At 39.9% G+C, this 19,795-nt stretch overlaps 1 protein-coding gene across 1 annotated transcript; it reads left to right on the forward strand.

The window, feature by feature from the left end:
* Nucleotides 1–66: 66 nt before the first annotated feature.
* On the forward strand, nt 67–19,299 carry elp3 (elongator acetyltransferase complex subunit 3). Its single transcript, XM_067572091.1, has 15 exons — nt 67–257; nt 616–715; nt 1,355–1,493; nt 1,772–1,842; nt 2,126–2,189; nt 2,414–2,482; nt 3,121–3,275; nt 6,848–7,009; nt 7,209–7,335; nt 13,584–13,777; nt 14,896–14,986; nt 16,395–16,460; nt 16,583–16,810; nt 16,990–17,071; nt 18,330–19,299. Exons 1-15 carry the CDS (start codon nt 236–238, stop codon nt 18,419–18,421), a joined length of 1,662 nt encoding a protein of 553 aa, XP_067428192.1. The 5' UTR covers nt 67–235; the 3' UTR covers nt 18,422–19,299.
* The last annotated feature ends 496 nt before the right edge of the window (nt 19,300–19,795 follow it).

Raw genomic sequence — 19,795 nt, forward strand, 5'->3', positions numbered from 1 at the left:
TATCTATAGAAAAAACTATGAAGTTTAATTTAGTTTAGAAGCTTTAATACTCGGCAGTTATTTTAAGTTACGCCTTTTTACGACAGTTTGGATTGCCGTACTGCAGGAGCCGTGTCTAGTCGCAACGTGAGGTTGTTTACTATTTTCTGTCAGCCGTCTCGGGTAGAAAAACAGATGTACACCCTCTAACAGACAGTCACTCATTTGAAATTAAACAGCCTGCTCAACGGAAGAAATGGGGAAGCCAAAGAAAACGAGTGAGTGTGTGACAAAGTGTTTAAAATGTCGTAAATGTCTCTCTGAATTGGACAGGTTGGCTGTAGCTCGTTGCTAATGCTAACCGCAAGTCCACACTGCCTCCGTCTCATAATATGTCAGTGATTTAACTCTCTGTGTAAACATTTTTGAACCTTTAAAGCTAGATATTCCTGGTTTGAGACTCCAGTAAAGCCTTATGTTTTCAGTTAATAACGTTACAGTATATTAACTAGCTGTGAATTCATCTTTTTCAATGCCATATTTCTACATGGAAGCACTAGAAATTGTACTGCAGTTTTTCGTCACATAACATTACAGTGAATCTTCAACACTTTATTGATTGTTGCTATTTATCAGGTGACCTCAGCCGAGCTGAGCTGATGATGATGACCATTGCTGATGTCATCAAGCAGCTGGTTGAAGCTCATGAGGAGGGAAAAGACATCAATCTCAACAAGTAAGTCTTCCTCAATGTAAACATACAGCCCCTCACAAGCCTCACAATACAGTTAAGTGCAAGTTGTCTGAATGTAAAAGGTAGTAAGTAGTCTGTTTTAATCGTAGTTGCAGTATACAATAGTGTATTTTATGGTATATTTTACTTATTTATATATTTTTCCTTTGGTTAGACTGTTCAAGATGTCTAAACAGCAAGTCATACAGAAAGATCTGACTGTTGATCTGTCTCAATGTAGGTCTAAAAACAAAGTATACATTTTGTAAAGGTCCCAGCACAGTGACAGATGTATCAGACTGTGTCAGTAAAGGCCTGACATCACCTTTAAAAAACATGTTTCCACCACAGTGTTTACTGTTCTTATTTTCCTCGCTGTAGAAGGGCCTTTTTGTGATTGTTTTACTGGCAGTATGTCACTTACCTAACTTGTTTTACACGTGCAGGTAGTGTCAGTGGTGCCTATATGTATAAGAAAATATTGTATACTGGTGTCGCCTTCAGATAAATCAACAAAAGCAATAACATAATTCTTGCAAATCATCTCCATTCTTTACTCCTCCTTTTATTTTTCCAAGCTTTCAAATGACTGAAAAGTTGCTCTCTTACTATTGTGTACCCTTCTCATCTGTTTTCAAACAGAGTGAAGACGAAGACTTCAGCTAAATACGGACTTGAAGCCCAGCCTCGTTTGGTGGACATCATCGCTGCCGTTCCACCACAGTACCGTCGTGTTCTGGTGCCCAAACTAAAGGCCAAACCGATCCGCACAGCCAGCGGGGTACGTAGCCCTCATGTTCATGTCTGTTGCTGTATGTCTACTTTTAGCTTTTAATTTCAAGCGTCTGTGTCCTGTTGGCAGTGGGATGTTACTGTCAAATGTTCAGCTCAGCTCCAGTGATGGTGCTATGAATTGTTTTTGGACAGATTATATTAAAGAAAGTATGAAAGTAGGAGCCAATAGAAGTCTTTCTCACATCCCTTATCACCAGTTTAGTGCTAAAATGTGATTCCTGCAGAATAAAGGAACAGTTAAAACATTCAGTGCTTTTGTCGCAGATCGCTGTGGTGGCTGTGATGTGCAAACCCCATCGATGTCCACACATCACCTTCACAGGCAACATCTGTGTGTAAGTAACAAGTCTTGTCTTCTCTTTGCTGAAATTGCACTATTTTTTTTTTTAGGTTTACTTGATTGTGTTGTTCTCTAGTTATATAAAAATTATGCATTGTAGATGTGAGCAGAGCATTATTATGTTAATTTATTTATTGCGTGTACAGAGGTACAAAAACTTCAAGACAGGTGGCGAGGGTTTTGGTTTTAATAGCTTATTTGTAACAATTGTGTTTTTCTGTCATTACATGTTAAGCATTTATTCAATGCAACTCTTAAATCAATCTTTATTCTGGCAGATACTGTCCTGGAGGGCCAGACTCAGACTTTGAATACTCCACACAGTCTTACACTGGCTATGAGGTAAAATAATGTTATTCTGTCTCTGTCATGTATTCTGGTTTACATGATCTTACTTCACTGTAGATTCATCCTGATTACTGTCATTTTATCCAAAACTTTGACCTTTTTATTCGATGTTATTGTAGAATTTGACTTTTTACAGCTCAAGCAAATTGTGTTTTTGGTTGAACTTTCCTTTAACATATCAGTTTTTAACCATTTGTGTTTTTCTGTCTTTCCAACAGCCAACTTCCATGAGAGCCATCCGAGCACGATATGACCCCTACCTTCAGACCAGACATCGGGTGGAGCAGGTCAGTGTTGCCCCGCAGTGCATACACACCCATCTGACATCATCTTAACGGCTCTTCAGCTTGTTAAAGCTTTGCTCGGTATTAACAAGAACTGAATTGTCTTCTTCCACATCAGTACAAGATGTACATGTTGCTAAAGCTGCCATTTAAACAGCCTTTGTGCAGTGAAAGCCTCTGCTTACATACATTTATACATTTTTTATCACAACTATTGATATGATATTTAGTGTACAGTAATGAGTGTCATGGCTTTACCCGCCTGCGAAGACCTGACCCCAATTATGCCATTATTTAAATTTATAGTCACATTATTCTAATGCAGCGGAGCAAAGCCGTTCCTTAAAACAGTTTATGTAGAGATCTGTGACGTCTGAATCTCAATTTGCCACAGTTCAAATCTTTTTTATGGAAATTTGGCTGTTCAAATTCAGTTTTATGTGCAATTGCTGCTTCTAGTATAATTCCAATTTATTTTGCAGGATATTATGATCAGTCGTAACAGCTGTTATTCTAGAGAACAACATTATGTTAGTGCACTTCACTGTACCTCCAATGACAGCCAATAAAATGTGTCAATATTGCAGTATTGAACATTACCAGTTGTATAAAATCTTGTTTGTCTTCTGTGTGATCTGCAGCTGAAGCAGCTCGGTCACAGCGTGGACAAGGTGGAGTTCATTGTGATGGGCGGGACCTTCATGGCTCTGTCCGCTGAATACAGAGACTACTTCATCAGGAACCTACACGACGCTTTGTCTGGACACACCTCCAATAACGTGGCGGAGGCCGTCAGGTACTAAAAAACCTCAGCCTCTGTTCTCTGTGTCTCATTTTCATTCAGACATTGTTATCTGAAGTTTTCAGTCTCCTCTGTGTGTCTGCTTTTCATTTAATTCATAACATCAACTCAAACATCAGAACACATGACAGTAAATACAAAGAAGAACATGATGATTGATCCTTTACTGGTTTACTGGTTCACTTTTCTTTAGAGCCAGTAATAATGCAAATAGAAATGCACAGATGGAACTTGTAGTTCCTAGTTTATTGTAGTTTTGAGTGTAGTTTCTGTGGATCCGAAGTAACTGGAACTATTTGCTCAAAAATGCAAAGTTAATGGATAATTTTGACAGTATTCTTATATTCATATTTTATCTTCTATGTCTTACATGTTGAATAGTACATCTGAGAATATTTAACCCTTTATTACACCAGAGGGAGCTATTCTACCATTTACAGCTGGATATATTCTACCTCTGCCAGGACAGAAATAAAAATAACATCATCATACTCATTTAGGTCAACTTGTAATAAAAAAAAATAAGGATTAAGATGAATTATTAGGCTTTACTGTGTGTGTGTTTACCATTTTTATGTCGTGTGTTTATGTCTCTTTCAACATTTTATCCCTGTACTCACCATCCTCATTGCACAGAAACTGCTTTGCTTTGTGTATTAGCAACACAGGAAGTATTGTACCATGTTTTTATTTGTGTTTATTACATGACCCCACCTCCTTTTTCCCCAAACATCCCTCAACTTAAACAGCAAACATCCTATAGGAAGCTAAGCTGACAGATTAAGCTGCCAAATGAACCCATTCAGACTTTGGGAGGAAAATAAGTGAGAGCAGTCTCAGTGAGTCCTCTTCCATCGATTTTTCACTTACTGAGTTAGACTCACTTTGAGTGCAATTTGGGTGCACGTCTGCTCAGTATGGACGAATGGTAAGTTTTTTTAGATGACTCAAAGAAGATTAAAAGTCAAAGTAGAAATACCCATTTAGTGAAGAGGTGAGGACGTCATACACACACGATTGGACCAAATAATGGATTTTCACAGGACTGAAGCTTTTTGTTTGGCTATTTACTTCCCTAAAGTCCGATAAGACCCAAGAGGCCAGTTTGTGTGAGTGTGTTTGTCTTTGTGCGTGTGCTTGTGGGCCAGTGTGTGTGTGTGTGTGTGTGTGTGTGTGTGTGTGAGTGTGTGAGGAAGCTCTTAGGTGTGAGTTTGGCAGGATTTGCCCTGCTCTGCTATCAGCAACCTTCGTTAAGATGCTGTGATTGTGGTAATGGTGGTGGCTGCGCAGTTTGAGAAGGGGGGAGGCATTTGGTTTGGTTTGGGACCCTTATCTCTGCCTCAGTGTGTGTGTGTGTATGTGTGTGTGTGTGTGTTTGTGTTGGTAGAAAGCGTGTGCACGTATGACGCTCACGTCTCCGGTTCTGACTGCGCTCACGCTGCTCCTGATCTGATCACAGCAGCGAGATACCTCGCCCGAGATAATAGACTTTTTATTGATTCATTTCATACAATCTGATCATTCTCTCTGGAGCATAAACTCCTGTAATTGGTGTAAATCAGCCAGCAGACTGTAAAAGATGGACATTTATTGCCAGCAGATACAGAATCAGAAGGAACATGAGCTGGCATGAGGGTAGCTAATGGTCATTGGGAGCAGCTGGAGTGGAGAAAAGGACAGCTGGCTGGTGTGCTGAGATGAGATGTGTCTGTTCGGTCACTTGTGTTGTTTTTTTTTGTGATTTCAAACAGTGACTCAAATACTTTTGGATGCAGAGTCTGATTCAGACTACATGAATCTCTGAAAACGTCTGTCTCGAAATTGCGTTTTAAAGAATAACAAGGTGCCGTGCTGCGTCACCTCTAGACACTTTCTACATCTGGCTGCGTCTTCCAGTGATTTAGTGCTTCTCCAATCAGAAGACCTGCTGCTGTGTGGACACACAGTAGTTTTTCATGAACCTCAGTTACGCAGCAGGTAATTAAAACTCCATCAATGATCAGTTGCGAAGGTCTAAGGTCCGTTTACTGCTGGAGGATCAACGGGCTAAGGATGATGATACATTTTTAGAAATATTAAAGTCCCCCTTCACTCAAAAACGTGGTTTGCTTCTTGTTACTTCACTGTGATGTTTGAGCTTCACTGTGCAGAATGACGTCTGTGCAGTTTGACATTCGAAGCCGGTTTCACATTCATCATCCGAAGAGGGAACGTTTCTCTGTGATCACCTTGAATCTTGAGTTCCATATGTACAGTCATGATTTTGTGACATCACAGCCTCCAGTGCACATACGCTGAGAGAGGCCTTTTCAGTAAAGTAAGGTGCATCTAGTAGTTAAACTTTTGTAATGAAAAACATTTACATATTTATGGATTCTGGATTTTTCGATGAGCATTTTTATACTGTATGTCTGAAAACATGTTTGGAGGGGATCTTCAAAAATTTCAATGAAGATTAAGTAATTAGGGAACTAAGAGAGGAGATTGAGATAAAAAGATTGGATGGGGAGAGAGTTTAAGGACTGGATGTATCATTTTGTGCAGTCACTAACTGCAGTAATGTTTATGACCCAATAATTGGGCAAATGTGTCTTTGTAAGAGTAATATGTGCTCACTGGTATGTGCTGTATATATGTGAAGGTCGGTAATTGTCATAATGACACAGAATCTTCTTGTATATCTGCTTTCTGTTCCAGTAAAGAGAATTTTACATCAGATATATATATACAGACAACATTGTTACTCATGTACAGTATAAAATAGAATCTGAAGTCCTGTATTCACACTTCTTTTAGCTCTGCTTTGGTCTCCGTCATCTCTCGAGGGAAATATTCGGCTGTTTAGCTGCTAAACGCTCCGGTTTTCACCAGCTAGTCACTAACTGTGTCTGCTGTTTGATGCTGGGCAGGTAGCTCACAGCGGGTGTTCAGAGCATTTTTCTTAAAAACAGCTGCCTGCTGCTGCTGGTTGATGAGATATCTGTGGGTTCGTTGCTACAGATATCTCATCACACAGAGTCCTTTGATCCATTGTTATCATAAAAATATTGATTATAGCCACTGGCGCCCTGTGTGGAAACACTGAGATACTAATACTGATCTCTAAATACAATCAAATAAACCTTAAATTGTTTTGAGACTTAATCCGTATCCCTTTACGATCAAGACCTATAAATTACTAAATAATTAACTAAATAGTTCACTTGCTTTTGACACAAAGTAAATACTCATTAATATCTCATTTGACTTAATTTGCTTTGCCAACATATTTTTTTTTTCTGCTATCATCTGTGTTGTTTTTTTTATTGCGCTAGTTTGTCCTTAATGTGAGGTCTGTGTTAACTGTCTGAATAATGAGCCATGCAAACTCGCAGCATGTAAATTGATGTTGCTAAATGATCCCAGCAGTATGTTTCATTCATATAGTGCCTTCCAACATACTCAGTGAGATTAAATTGTGAAATTAAAAAAAAACCATTATTACATCAAAGCATAAAAAGATATTACGCTATAAGCATTTTATGATCAAAAATAACATCAACAGAAGAGACGTTTTCTTCCTGCAGGTATTCTGAGCGCAGCAACACCAAGTGTGTGGGAATCACCATCGAGACGCGGCCTGACTACTGCCTGAAGCGACACCTCAGCGACATGCTGGGCTACGGCTGCACCCGACTGGAGATAGGAGTCCAGAGTGTGTATGAAGACGTGGCCCGCGACACCAACAGGTCAGTAGGTCAGAGAGGACGCACGCATGCAGATAGAAAAGCAGACACGGTGAGATAGCAGCAGGTCTGATGGTGTGTAAATGATGGTTTTCCTGTGTGTGTGTGTGTGTGTGTGTGTGTGTGTGTGTGTGTGTGTGTGTGTGTGTGTGTGTGTGTGTGTGTGTGTGTGTGTGTGTGTGTGTGTGTGTGTTTTCTACAGGGGCCACACAGTGCGAGCTGTGTGTGAGTCTTTCCACTTGGCAAAAGACGCCGGCTTCAAAGTGGTAGCGCACATGATGCCAGACCTGCCCAACGTGGGCATGGAGAGGGATGTGGAGCAGTTTATTGTAAGCATTCACATTATTTTATTCACATTATTCTAAACATTTAAGATTACTTTAAACTTTGTTTTTGGCTGAATGCAGTGATACATTTCAAGAGATTTGGGATGTTTTTCTGCAGTTTGTAAATGTTGATCTGATCATTTTATTCTAGCGGGCAGCCCTACATTTGTAAGACCAGATAAGTGATTGATCATAATATATTGATTTGAACTTGGAAAAATACATGGAAATCCTAAGAAAAATGTACCCCAGAGAATAATGTAATAAAGTGTTACTTCAAACACTTCTATAATACTCCTATAGTAACAACATATATCAGGATACATAATGTTTCTCCATGTAATTTTTATCAAATGTGTGTTTTTTTCTAAAGCGGTACAATATTCATAAATAGTAATTATTTGTTACAGTGGCCGTGTAATTTGCTGTTAGCTCTACTTTCTCATGACGGCTACAGAACAATGTCAGAGTCCAGATGTATGAACAATGCACAAAAACAATGTCATTTCCCACAAATAAACTGGTATTTATAAAAGAAGACAGTGTGCAAAGAGAATGTGCACCCTGCAGTGCAGTTACTTGTAAAATGCCAGTCAAAGGTCCAATTATAAACAAAATTTTGATTAATTATGTAGTTTTATGCATCTTGGGTGAAATGTTTGTGGCTTCATCTATGCTCAGTTTTCATTGCATCAAGTCTTAAAGCAGTTTGGATGGACACCATCTTTATAATATTTAATATAGTGTAATATCCTACAGAGGCGGATCAGGACTCAATGTCTTTTAGACAGCTAGAGTTGTCAGAACATGTACTTTTAGGGATTTTTGCCTTTTCTTGGGCACTTTGAGATTGTAGATACAGACAAGACAGATGTAGAGAGAGAGAAAGTAGTATGATATGCAGTAAAGGTCCATGTTCACAATGACACTGCACTTCTTACCCAGTATGCAGCTTAACCACCCGATCACTAGGACCACCCCTCTTACCCAAAGATTTGTTTTGTTTTGAGGTGATATAAGAGGTTAATTGGACTGTCACCTCTAGCGACAACTGTCAATCACTGCATAGTCTGCAGATAATTATATTCCGCTCAAGTTTAGCATGCAAATGTGCGTCTATTTTAGCATAAAAGGGACCCATATGTTCACTGTGGTAAGTTGGGTTAGAGCTTGAGGTTCCCCTCTATATGGCAAAACAATAAAAATTCTGGATAGATATTATTTTTAGGTTAGTTTCTGAGTTTCAGGTTGACAAAGTTCCTTAAACTGAAACAGAAACAAAATGACTGCAGACTAAAAATAAAAGCAGTAGAGTGATGCACCACATCATCAGTATTGTTTGTGACAATAGCAATCAAGTCTTCTTCTTCTTCTTCTGCTTTGAGTCAGAGTGTGTCATCACTCTACTTATTACACAGTAGTGTAGTAACAAGAAAGTCCTACACGTACTGTAGCATCTTAAAATAGCAACAGAAAAGCTGCGACAGTCGACTCACAGTCCCAACTGTGATGTGACTCAATAGAAAATCCTGTCAGATGTCTCTCAACAGCAGGATCACTTTACAGCTCTGATTGGAAACACAGCTATTATAATACGAATACGCGGTATCATAACAGGGCTCCCTCCCAACAAGCATGACTGTAGGATGTAAATGGAGACTCAGTTTGAGACTGTGCGTAGTTTCAGCTCATTTGGGTTATTTTTGCATCGTTGAGGCAGAAGTGAAGTGATTAAAAAAAACACAGCAAATGATGGAAAAGAACAGATTTGCTAATTGGTGCAGGTGATACTCTGACGCACTCCTAATCAAAATGTGTCACTCAATGTCTCAGCAACAGTAACGTTTTTTTTTGTTTGTTTGTTTTATTGCTGTGTCTGATGTGTCTGGCTTTACAAGTTGTGAGTCACAGTGTTTGGCATTATAGCGGAGTAGTAGTTAGATTTTCCTCTGTAATGAGCTACAATACAAACAGAGACGGAGCATTCGGGTATAATGTGGAAACTTTGTCCTGCTCAGAGAGGCTGACTTAATGAAACGTTGAATGCAGTACGTTACGCCGGCTGATTTTAAAAATGGGGGGTTTGTCTCTTATTTGTGGTCCTCGGTCCAGACTAAGCACATTTTTCACACCTGGAAACTGAGGTTTTTGAAAACAATCTCCACAGTGGATAAATCTGAAAAACGGCAGCTGTAGGAAACCTGAGCTTTTTGGAAAATGATGATGCAACTCTGGTTGTGAGCTGTGTGGCAGTAAATTTAAGTTTGACCTTTTGGAAAATATGCTTATTTGCTAAAAGTTAGATAAGAAAATCAATATCTCTCTTATGTTTGTGCATAGAGTATGAAAGTTTAGCTAGCAGCCATTTAGCTTTGCTTAGCTTAAAGACAGGGAAGCAGGGGGAAACGGCTAGCTTAGCTCTGTCCACAATTTAAAAAAAAAATACCACCTCTCACCTTGTTTTGTACAGATTAAACAAACAAGATTAACATGTTCATTAATTAGTGAGCTTTAGAAGTGCTGGTTGGGGTTTTTTGACTTAGGACGGACACATGCTAGCTGTTCCCCTCCGCTTCCAATCGTTATGCTAAGCTAAGCTAATTGCCTGCTAGCTTTAGCTTCATATTTAACAGACAAATATGAGAGCGGTATCAATCTTCTCATCTAACTCTCAGAAAGAAAGTGAATAATCCTTTTTTTTAAAAAACTACTAATTTAAGAAGACCACTTTCTGTTTCCTTTTACTTTCTCTGTGATCGCTAATTTTAAATGTCACTATAAGATAAATCTTTATTAATCTCCACGGGGGGAAATTCAGGAAATTCACTATAGCTAATCACACACAGGTTTTGTCACTTACTCGTAGTTTATATTGTCAGATAATCATAAAATAAGAATGTTTCCTGGTAATATTCATGAGCCGCGATCAAATGACTCTTTTATGCTTGTTCTGTTGTCCGACAACAGAAACAGAAAAACATGTATTTACACTAGCCTGACTAATAGTGATACTAATAGCAATATTTGAGAATTTAAAAAAATTGATAATATACTGTAAGATATTTGTTGTTTTTTTACATAAACATATGACAAAAAATAAACTTATAATAATGATAATACATTTCATTTATAGAGTGCTTTTCAAGGTACTCAAGGACACTTTACATAAGTTAAAAGGATTGTTAAAAAAAAACAAACACTAAAAACTACTTGTCAGTACTTGACATATTATTGCATTGGTGTTATTTACAGTGGTATGAAAGCACTATTTCGGTATTTTAGAGGTTATTTTTGTGTGTTGTTGTATATATCGATGATGGCATTCAAGGCACATCCAATCTTTTAAGCATCAGCAGATCTGAGTGCTTCATTTTTCACAGAAAAAGATTTAAGTTGTAGAAAAGAGTCCGTGTCTTCCAGCGGATTTGTTGCATTACCTCTCTCTATACGTGTGTGTGTGTTTGTGTTTACAGAACCGCTTCCTTGTGTGAGTGTGTGTTTGATGGTAATATGGAGGGTATCAGCAGGTCGCCACAGTGAGGGGAAGCACATTAAATGTGTATTTGGCTCTCGGAGTCTCTTTTCTGCAACAGTCCCTCTGTCATTTGCCTCTTGTGCAAGCTCAATATTTTCTCTGTCCCGTCTTTGTCTCTCTCTCGCTCCTCTCCATTATCTCTCACTTTATCTTTCTCCTCTCTCTCTCCTTTCCAATCGCAAACTTTTCACTTCTACTTTCTCTTCTCCTCGACAGTCCCTCTCCTTCTCATCTCTCCTGTCACTTCATCTATCTCCTCCGCTGCGTCTGCCTCTCTCCCTCCCCGTCTTATTGCACTGACATTTCCAGATTATACAACTTGTGCATGGCTCCCCTTCGCTCGTCCACGTCCTATCTAATCTTCCATGACGTGCTTCCCACTAGCGAGAGGGGGAAAAATATGCAGGTCTTTTAAACATCTTCACTCCAGGAACCCAAACTAAGCATCCCTAGATTTTTCCTTGGATCCATAATATTCACCGCTACACCTCTGAGACAGGAAGCTTCCACTTTGAAAGGCATTCAAGGCCGTGGTTAAATGTGGAAGAAGTGGAAAATAACAGAAAAGATGGAAGAAAGAAGGCAGTTTTTCATTTCTCAAGTCAATTTTATTTGTAAAGCCCAAAATTGCCAATCACAAATGTTTAATTTTCTGTCAGGGGATTTAGAAATTTGGCGACTTCCAGTGATCAATCAAAAATTACTCCGACCTATGGACACTGAGAAGAACAGTTTTCACCAGATTGTCATTTGACAAATAAAAACTTCCTCCATCCGAATGATTTGAAAGAAATGTGTACAAATAAGGGCTTAAAGGGAAATCAAACAGTTTTGTTGGATGGATGAAAAGTCTGGATGAATATTTATTATCTCAGAACTGAGCAATTCTAATATTTGTGATGATCATTGCAGCCAAAATCGTGCAGGCCTGTTTGCATTAAGACTCCAGCTGCCCTGTGACCCTACCAATGATTAACCAGGGAAAGATGATGAATGGGCTAGAATAGATTTTCACTTTTTACGTTTGCTTTCAACATCTAATGCTTTCAAATATGATGCAAACAGCAGCTGTGGTTTCAGTGGAAGGATGTTTACTTAAATATAAAAGACCCTGCGTGAAAATTGGTAATAATAATTTAATTCAGGCCTCGTTAGCGTAGAGCTCTCCGGTACTGGTTGCCAGCAGGCAAGCCAAGCAGGGATCTCAAATTCTTCTTTTCTTTTTGCATCATTCATTCAAACATGCTTCATTTTCAACCATTTTCTGTTGTCCTGAACCCGTTGAGTTCCCGACGTCAGCCTGGTTCACGGACTCGCTGAGGGCCGAGAGCAGCAGAAGGAGAACTTTGCATCCTCCTTCTGTCCATCATGGCGGTCCTGATAATGAAATTCGATTACAACTTCCTCCCAGCCTGAGATCCTCTTTCACTTATCTCTCGTTTACAGATGCTTCCTGTCCCAAGGGGAGGCATCCTTAACAGGGTTCCTCTTCACCAACCAACAGGAGCTGTGATAGACGCTCCAAAACGGTAGCATGTGCAGGATCCCCAAAATAGTCTCTAGACTCCCTTTTTTTTTTAATGTGGTATTGCCGCATTATTTGTCTGATTAAATCCCCCCCCCTCCCTCGCTTTAGGTTTAGTGCAGGACCATGCAGGATGCGTCCTCATGTGATTATGAGCTGTGACGAGAGAGAGAGAAAGGGAGATTATGCGATACTGATAATGTGGCCAATTTTGGAGAATGTGCCTCGATTCCAGATCTTCACGGTCCCGATCATGATACTCAGTGCTGAGGGGAGGAGAATGACTGGAAATCACACTGTCACCCTTCACTGCACTAAACCGGACAGCTACATTCGTTTGCTTCAATTGAATAACCGAGCCCTGCTGTGCTGTCCTCTTGATATCTGCTTTATATGATGGATGTGCGCTCTTAATGTTGGGCGCAGGAGTCAGTGACTTTGCAAATGGACCATTTTTATATGTAGCGTTGAGATACTTTTCTTTGCGGCTGTCTGGTCAGGGAGTTAAAAGGCAGATGAAAGCATTTGTCTCAGGGGGAATTTTCAAGAACCTCTGTCATTTTTCCTTATCTGCATTCTTTTTTGGCTCATTTTTTTCCTCTTTATTTTTTCCCTCTTTCTCAATTTAAAGAGGCTCCGTTGGCGAAAACAGAGAAATGATGCAACAATAAGTGGTGGTAAAACAAACAACGGCATATAAATTGATTATTACAGCAATGACTAGGAGAAAAAAGAAGAATCACTTAGTTTTTCTCCTGCTTTTCTCAAACAACTCATGAATATAAATTTGGAAAAAGAAGAAGTTTATACCCGTCTTTGTGATTATTTGCAAGCAGTTTCAAACATAATTGGCTGAAAATACGATTTGGGAAGTTTCATATTTTAGCGATTGTGATGGTTTGGTCGTTTTCTGGTGTGAGACTTAAACAATATACGCTTAATTCACTTGCTATTTTGTCATGAATTTAATTTCAGTAGACTATTAATAAAGAGACTGTAATGGTGTCTGTTTTCATGGAAGTGTTCAGTGTTGTTCAGCTTTTCATTTTTGGTTGCAGCAGACAGAATGCAAATAGAGAAGATTGTCTAATGCAACAAGTTATTTTGGATGCAAATAAATGCTGTTTGATATGATCAGATCTGCACGTCTTCAACGCATAACAGAGATCTGTGTTGTTGTTGCTTTTGCAGGAGTTTTTTGAGAATCCAGCGTTCAGGCCCGATGGTTTGAAGCTGTATCCAACTCTGGTGATCCGGGGTACAGGTCTGTATGAGTTGTGGAAGACGGGCCGGTACAAGAGCTACACACCCAGCGCCCTGGTGGACCTGGTAGCTCGAATCCTGGCACTGGTGCCTCCTTGGACACGAGTGTACCGGGTGCAGAGGTAAATGAATGGACTTGAGGGGTTGGATGTAAACAGTATGTGGTTTAAAGCTCCGTTAAGCAATATATTTGATATAAACATTGATACAAATGTCGTCGCATTTGTATCAAGAATTAATAACCAACTCTGCAGCGCTATGTGGCTTTTAACTGCCTGTAAGCTGCAACTCTGGGCTTCAAACCGGCACCAATGCAGTACATTAGCTGTAAGCTAGCTAGCAAGGGATGCACCAAACGTGTATGTGGGAGTGGTCGTCTCGTTATATCCCTCTAGTCTCTTTCCTGTTGTCTCTGCTTGTTAATGAAGCAGATGTATAAAGCTCTGGGATTTTTTTAATTACGGTGAAACATTTCCAACCCGCGGGTAATTTTGCACTACCCCAAGCGAATTTCACGTTAAATCTCATCTTTCATTTGAGTTTGAGTGTATGTTACCTGCCCACCACAAAATGGCAGAGACAGAAAGTAGCAGCTAACAGCTAAAACCCCATATATGTTGGGGGAAAAAGCTAGAGCAAGAACAAGAGCAAACATTGGAGTAAACAATCATCAGGCACCTAGAAACAAAATTCCAATGAGATGATTATGTTGCTTCGTGTCTGCTGGATGTGTCAATGGGCAGATGTTGGCTAACAGTGCAGCCACAAGACATTGATAAGATATCAGATATTACTATTAGTTTGTTTTGGAGTCTTTCTGCCACCTAGTGGTCAGAAATCTCTTGATGCAGCTTTAAGTTTTAGCACTAGACCTGTTGGTCTCTAACTAGGTGATTGTAGAAGAGACTGAATCAATTCCTTCTGGAAATCTCCTTTTAAATGGTCGTGCCATCAGAATAATTAGCTATAATCACAAAAATGTTCACATGGGGATTTAAAAACAGTTAAAAGCAACAAAGTTAGCGGAGACATATTTCTCAGAGCTAATTCAGGTACATTAGTTTTGTCTGATGTGCATCTGCATCATTGACCAGATACACACAGATATTTTGTGCTTCACTGATTTTGTGTATATTTTTGTTGTTGTCTCTTTAATATCCCATCAAAGTTATTCTTACAATGTTTCATATCTCAATTGTCTCCCTCTTTTCTTTCCTCCTGCTGTTGTACCGCCAATCAGGGACATCCCCATGCCGCTGGTGAGCTCCGGAGTAGAGCACGGCAACCTGAGAGAGTTGGCTCTGGCCAGGATGAAGGACATGGGCACTGAGGTGAGACTCAAAGGCCTCTTATATTAAACTAAAAGACTCCGTGTCAGCTTCTTTTGAGTGAGGAAGCTAATAGAGTTTCTCAGCTGGGACACCAAACAGGTACCGTAGAACTCCGGCGGTGGCAGCAGCCAACAGATGAATGCTGACTGTCCGAATAATTTGCATACGTTGCTATGGTAGGGTAAGATGACAGATTAAAAAACCTGCCAAAAGTAGTTTAGAGCTGATAGAGCATAGAATTGAAGCACCCTCCCTCCCACGCTCCCAGGTTTATTGAATCTCTCTAGGGGAGGTAGAAAGTAGAGGACGACTTCAGTGCATGTAGATCCTCTTGAGTTCCTCCAGGCCAGCGTGCACCTATCGGACTCACCAGCACAGCACATGAGGCAGAGGATGCCTTGCCAACTTCCATCAAAACACACATATGGGGTAAAGAGCCACCTGTGTATTACAAATAACCAAGGCATTTTTACTGTCAGGCTAAATTAGAACCATACAAACATCAGTGTCAGCATCTGCTATTTTTCCTCCACTTGGCTCTACTTTGTTATTATCCCCTTTTTACAACATTAGCACTTGTTCATCATCAAAGACATCACAGGAGAGTGAGAGACGTGTTATGTTTGACGTCACATATTGCACCACATTCCCACCAAACTTTTATGCTGCGATGATTTTAAATTATTCGAACTTTGACCTAGTTTCCCCACTGACTTTTCCAAACCGTCTTGCGGCTTAATGCATCTCATTGCACACGCAGAAACCTGTCTTCACTGTGTTCTAATTAAATCACTCTTTTCCTAGTCTGTTTTTGTACCACATTTTTTCCGTCTTATTATTAAGAAATTGCAGTTGTAATCCCTAAGATTTCAGTCCCTGATTGATTTGTTGACACCTGTGGTTACTGGTTGTGATAGCAAATGCATTTTAATACAACAGCAAACACTCCTTGAGCAACTACTTTATAAGAAATACAAAAGAGCAGCTGGTGTATCTGTTCACAGAGCAGCCAAACAAACTCATTATGTTTTTTAATAAAGAAGCCCTTTTTTCCATCTCGCTATGAGCAACCGCCATCTGACTTCATGCTGCACACATCGCGAGTAGTTTTCCACACAACAGCAGGACACAGTTAAGTTTATTATCTTTCTGAGAAGTTAGAGGTGTGCCGCTTGTCGCCTGCAGCTCTTCATCTAACAGCTCTCTGTAGCTGCTCCTTCTTGTCCCATTACTCCCTGCAATGTTTACTGAACCGCTGAGGAAAAAAAAATGCATAAAATGACCCCTGTCTTGCTTTGTAGATGCATTTTTGATGAATGTTTGCTGTCACCGCTGTAACCGTGGAAACAAATACATTGTGTTTCCAGTTACTGCCCATTTGAGTCTTTGATTCTTTCTCTCTATGCAGTGTCGAGACGTGAGAACCAGAGAAGTGGGCATTCAGGAGATCCACCACAAAGTCAGACCTTACCAGGTAACAGGCAGCATCCTGGAAATGAAGTACAATCACTTTTTTCCAGAGTTGGAAATCAATCGGTGAAACGTTGTGGTGTTGTATAGCTCAGGACGCTTACTCACAAAGTTGTATGTGTTCAGGTGGAGCTGGTGCGGAGGGACTACGTGGCCAACGGCGGCTGGGAGACCTTCCTCTCCTACGAGGATCCGAAGCAGGACATCCTGATCGGCCTGCTGCGTCTGCGCCGCTGCTCCCCTCAGTCCTTCCGTCCGGAGCTGAAAGGGAGCGTGTCCATCGTCCGCGAGCTGCACGTGTACGGCAGCGTCGTCCCGGTCAGCAGCCGAGACCCCAGCAAGTTCCAACATCAGGTGGTTATGCTTACACATACACACCAGCGCTAAATATAAATTATATACACAAATGCTTTGATTTCCCCACCAGCTGTGAATCAGATTGCTTTTCTCTAACACCTCCGACTGATCTGAAATGAGTGATTTTTAAAAAAAGTAAATCTCTTTATCTGTTCCCTTCTCTCCTGCTTGATTAGGGCTTTGGTATGATGCTGATGGAGGAGGCAGAGAGAATTGCCAGAGATGAACACGGCTCCAGCAAATTGGCCGTTATCTCAGGTGAGATTTGGATCAGCACAGGAGGGCTTCATTTATCCCCTCCTCAGACGTCCAAATACAAACATCTATTTAGGCCTTATAATGACTACAAAAATATAGTGTGCAGCTGTCATCAGCAAGCAAAAGTAAATGATCTGCAAGTCAAAACTTTATATTAGACGGTACAGAATAATTTTGGATATGTGTTCATCTGTTTTCACCACCTAAAGGTATTTAAGTCATTCAAGAATATTTCTACATTGTGTTCTAAAGTTACTCTTAGAGCCTGAAAGATACTGGATTTTTAAAACTACTCATTTGAAAATTTTCAGTAAGGATCCCTTGAATTTGGTATTACAGAATTGTGACTAAGATATGTAGTGAGAAAGACATTTTAAAGTTGAAAAATCAACATGTAATGCTCTCTGTTGGACAAACTATGTGATGAAGACACTAACTGTCCACCCCTCTCTGTTCTGTATAACAGACATACAGTAGTTTACTTTATAGTAAGCAGTAAATTGAGATGTCAGACACTGATGAACCGTTGTCATTGTGTGACATCACTGACGGATGTATGCTGTATTTACGCCATGTTGACAGAAACAGGAAAAGCTCCTGTTATGCCCACTTGAGAGCAATCGCGCAATATATCTAGATGGTCAGCCTGTCAGCCTTGTGGTCGCACCAGACAAATCAATAACAAGTGAAAGCAGATGATAACAAACTCTGTGTAGCTCCTTTTAAAACGGCTAAATTGATTGTATTACTGTTAATAGTGGATTTTATTTAGATGTACACTAACTGACATCGATTGAGGCTTTGCAGCCATGTTGCCAAAGGTTTGTTGACACTTGGTCTTTTCACCAAGTAGGAGATATCGTAGCTCTTCCCATTCCTGATGTCTCCGATTCAGAATTACAAGTCAGAGGCTGATGTGAAAGGTTATTATGATTGTGGCAAATGCTTTTTGTTTCCATTGTGGGAATGTTTGAGGGCACTATATAGTAAAAAATGAACACACTCAGACAATTCGGATGGTAAATGTAGTTCAATACGAGTGATTTCTGACACTGAAACTTTCGAAATGACTGCAATTTCTTACTTATTAGTCATATACACCAATACAGATATATGTATATGACTTGATCTGGTTACTTTGTGATAGAAAAGTGGTTCAATAACATATATTGTGATACATTTTTCTAGCAGTGACTGTTTCATTTCTGTGGTTCTCATGTATCGAGCACTTTGTTGACTTTTCTGGTGTGTTTTGCAGGTGTAGGAACCAGGAACTACTACAGGAAGATGGGCTATGAGTTGGAGGGTCCGTATATGGTGAAGGACCTGTATGGACCCGACATGAACTGAACCTGGACGATGATTTTATTTATCAAGACATTATTCTTGGGACATGATTCCTGTGGCATTTGGAGTGAAACTTCAGAGGAAGAGATATCGGTTGGGTTCTTGCATCTGCTTTTTTTTATCTGGAACTCGGCAGGACCATCCGCCGCTTTATTTTAGATATGGAGAAGGTGTTGCGAGGATGTAAGGAGTTAAGACATTTGAGATGAGGCCACAGTGTTTGAGATGCATACAGTCTATACTGCTACGACAGATTGTGACATTTTAAAAAGTTCAATTTTAATCCTCCTCATCTGTTTTCTTTAACAGATACTAAACAAGACACACACAAACAACGGGCATGATGGTATTTTAAGTTTTCCACACTGAAACAAATAGTGCCTTTCACATGAACTGCTTCGGTAGGCAGTACGTCTTCTGTTTAAGACGAGAGGAGAGCGGTGCTGCCAAGGCATTTTAAATTCTACTCATATGTTTCATGTGTCTGGTGAAGAAAAATCTGAATGTCAAGGTATCCATTCTATAATTTTTGTGTAATTCGTCTAGGATGAGGAACCTGTTTAGCATTGCGGTTTAGTTAATCATGTTTATGTTGCAATTAAATAGAAAACCCATTATGAGTCAGGCGTTCATTAAGGGTTGGCAGTGGATGAATGCACAGTGAGAAATGTCCTTACTGGGCAGCCGTTGTGTAATTGCACAATTTTGATTTATAGGGCAGGAAATTGAATATTAGTGTTACATAAATTGCTTTTTAAAGCCCCTCAGTTAATCCTATTTCTTGTTTTTCTGTCATGCGGTACATGTATTCTGTTAGTATCCAGATGTTCAACCAACATCACACATCGCATTCTCTCAAAGAATAAAGTATATTTCAGTTATTTCTGTCTCTTGCTGTGTGAGAGTTCTTGATATTGCGGCGGTCTTTGTAAGACATTTCAATAATTAAACCTAAATGACAGAAGAGCTAAAAAGGTTTTAGCTTCCAAAGAAATGTCACACCATTGCAGTTCCTCCTATATAATGTATTCCCCAATGTCAAGGGTGCCAGCCCTTCCAGGAGACCCCTGATGATTGCCCTATGAGAGTGTATTACTGGCTCATTTGACACAGCTTTTCCAATTACATCTCCATCAGTTACCTGTCTATTGAACATTGACTGAATGCTGTGTTCAGCCATACTGTTACTGGAAAGGGTTTGTCATTTGAAAAATAGCTAGCAATAAAGCACAAAAGACTCATTCGGTGACCTATGTCTCATATAGATTCCGACTGCATGTGGCAACTGAAGTCGAACGGCCATGCGTAATTTCCTGGATGCGGCCCCTGTGTCGTGACTGAGCTATGCTGTGTGTTGGTGTTGCAGTCCTGACGCAT

The sequence above is a fragment of the Thunnus thynnus genome, chromosome 18, assembly GCF_963924715.1.
Source record: "Thunnus thynnus chromosome 18, fThuThy2.1, whole genome shotgun sequence".
NCBI classification, from domain to species: Eukaryota; Metazoa; Chordata; class Actinopteri; order Scombriformes; family Scombridae; genus Thunnus; species Thunnus thynnus.

What these genes read in the sequence shown, in the direction of transcription:
- elp3 (XM_067572091.1), top strand. Translation starts at nt 236, where the DNA reads ATGGGGAAGCCAAAGAAAACGA. An exon ending in AACGTGGCGGAGGCCGTCAG is followed by an intron (nt 3,276 to 6,847) that starts GTACTAAAAAAC and finishes TTCTTCCTGCAG; the next exon opens with GTATTCTGAGCGCAGCAACA. An exon ending in CGAGTGTACCGGGTGCAGAG is followed by an intron (nt 13,778 to 14,895) that starts GTAAATGAATGG and finishes ACCGCCAATCAG; the next exon opens with GGACATCCCCATGCCGCTGG.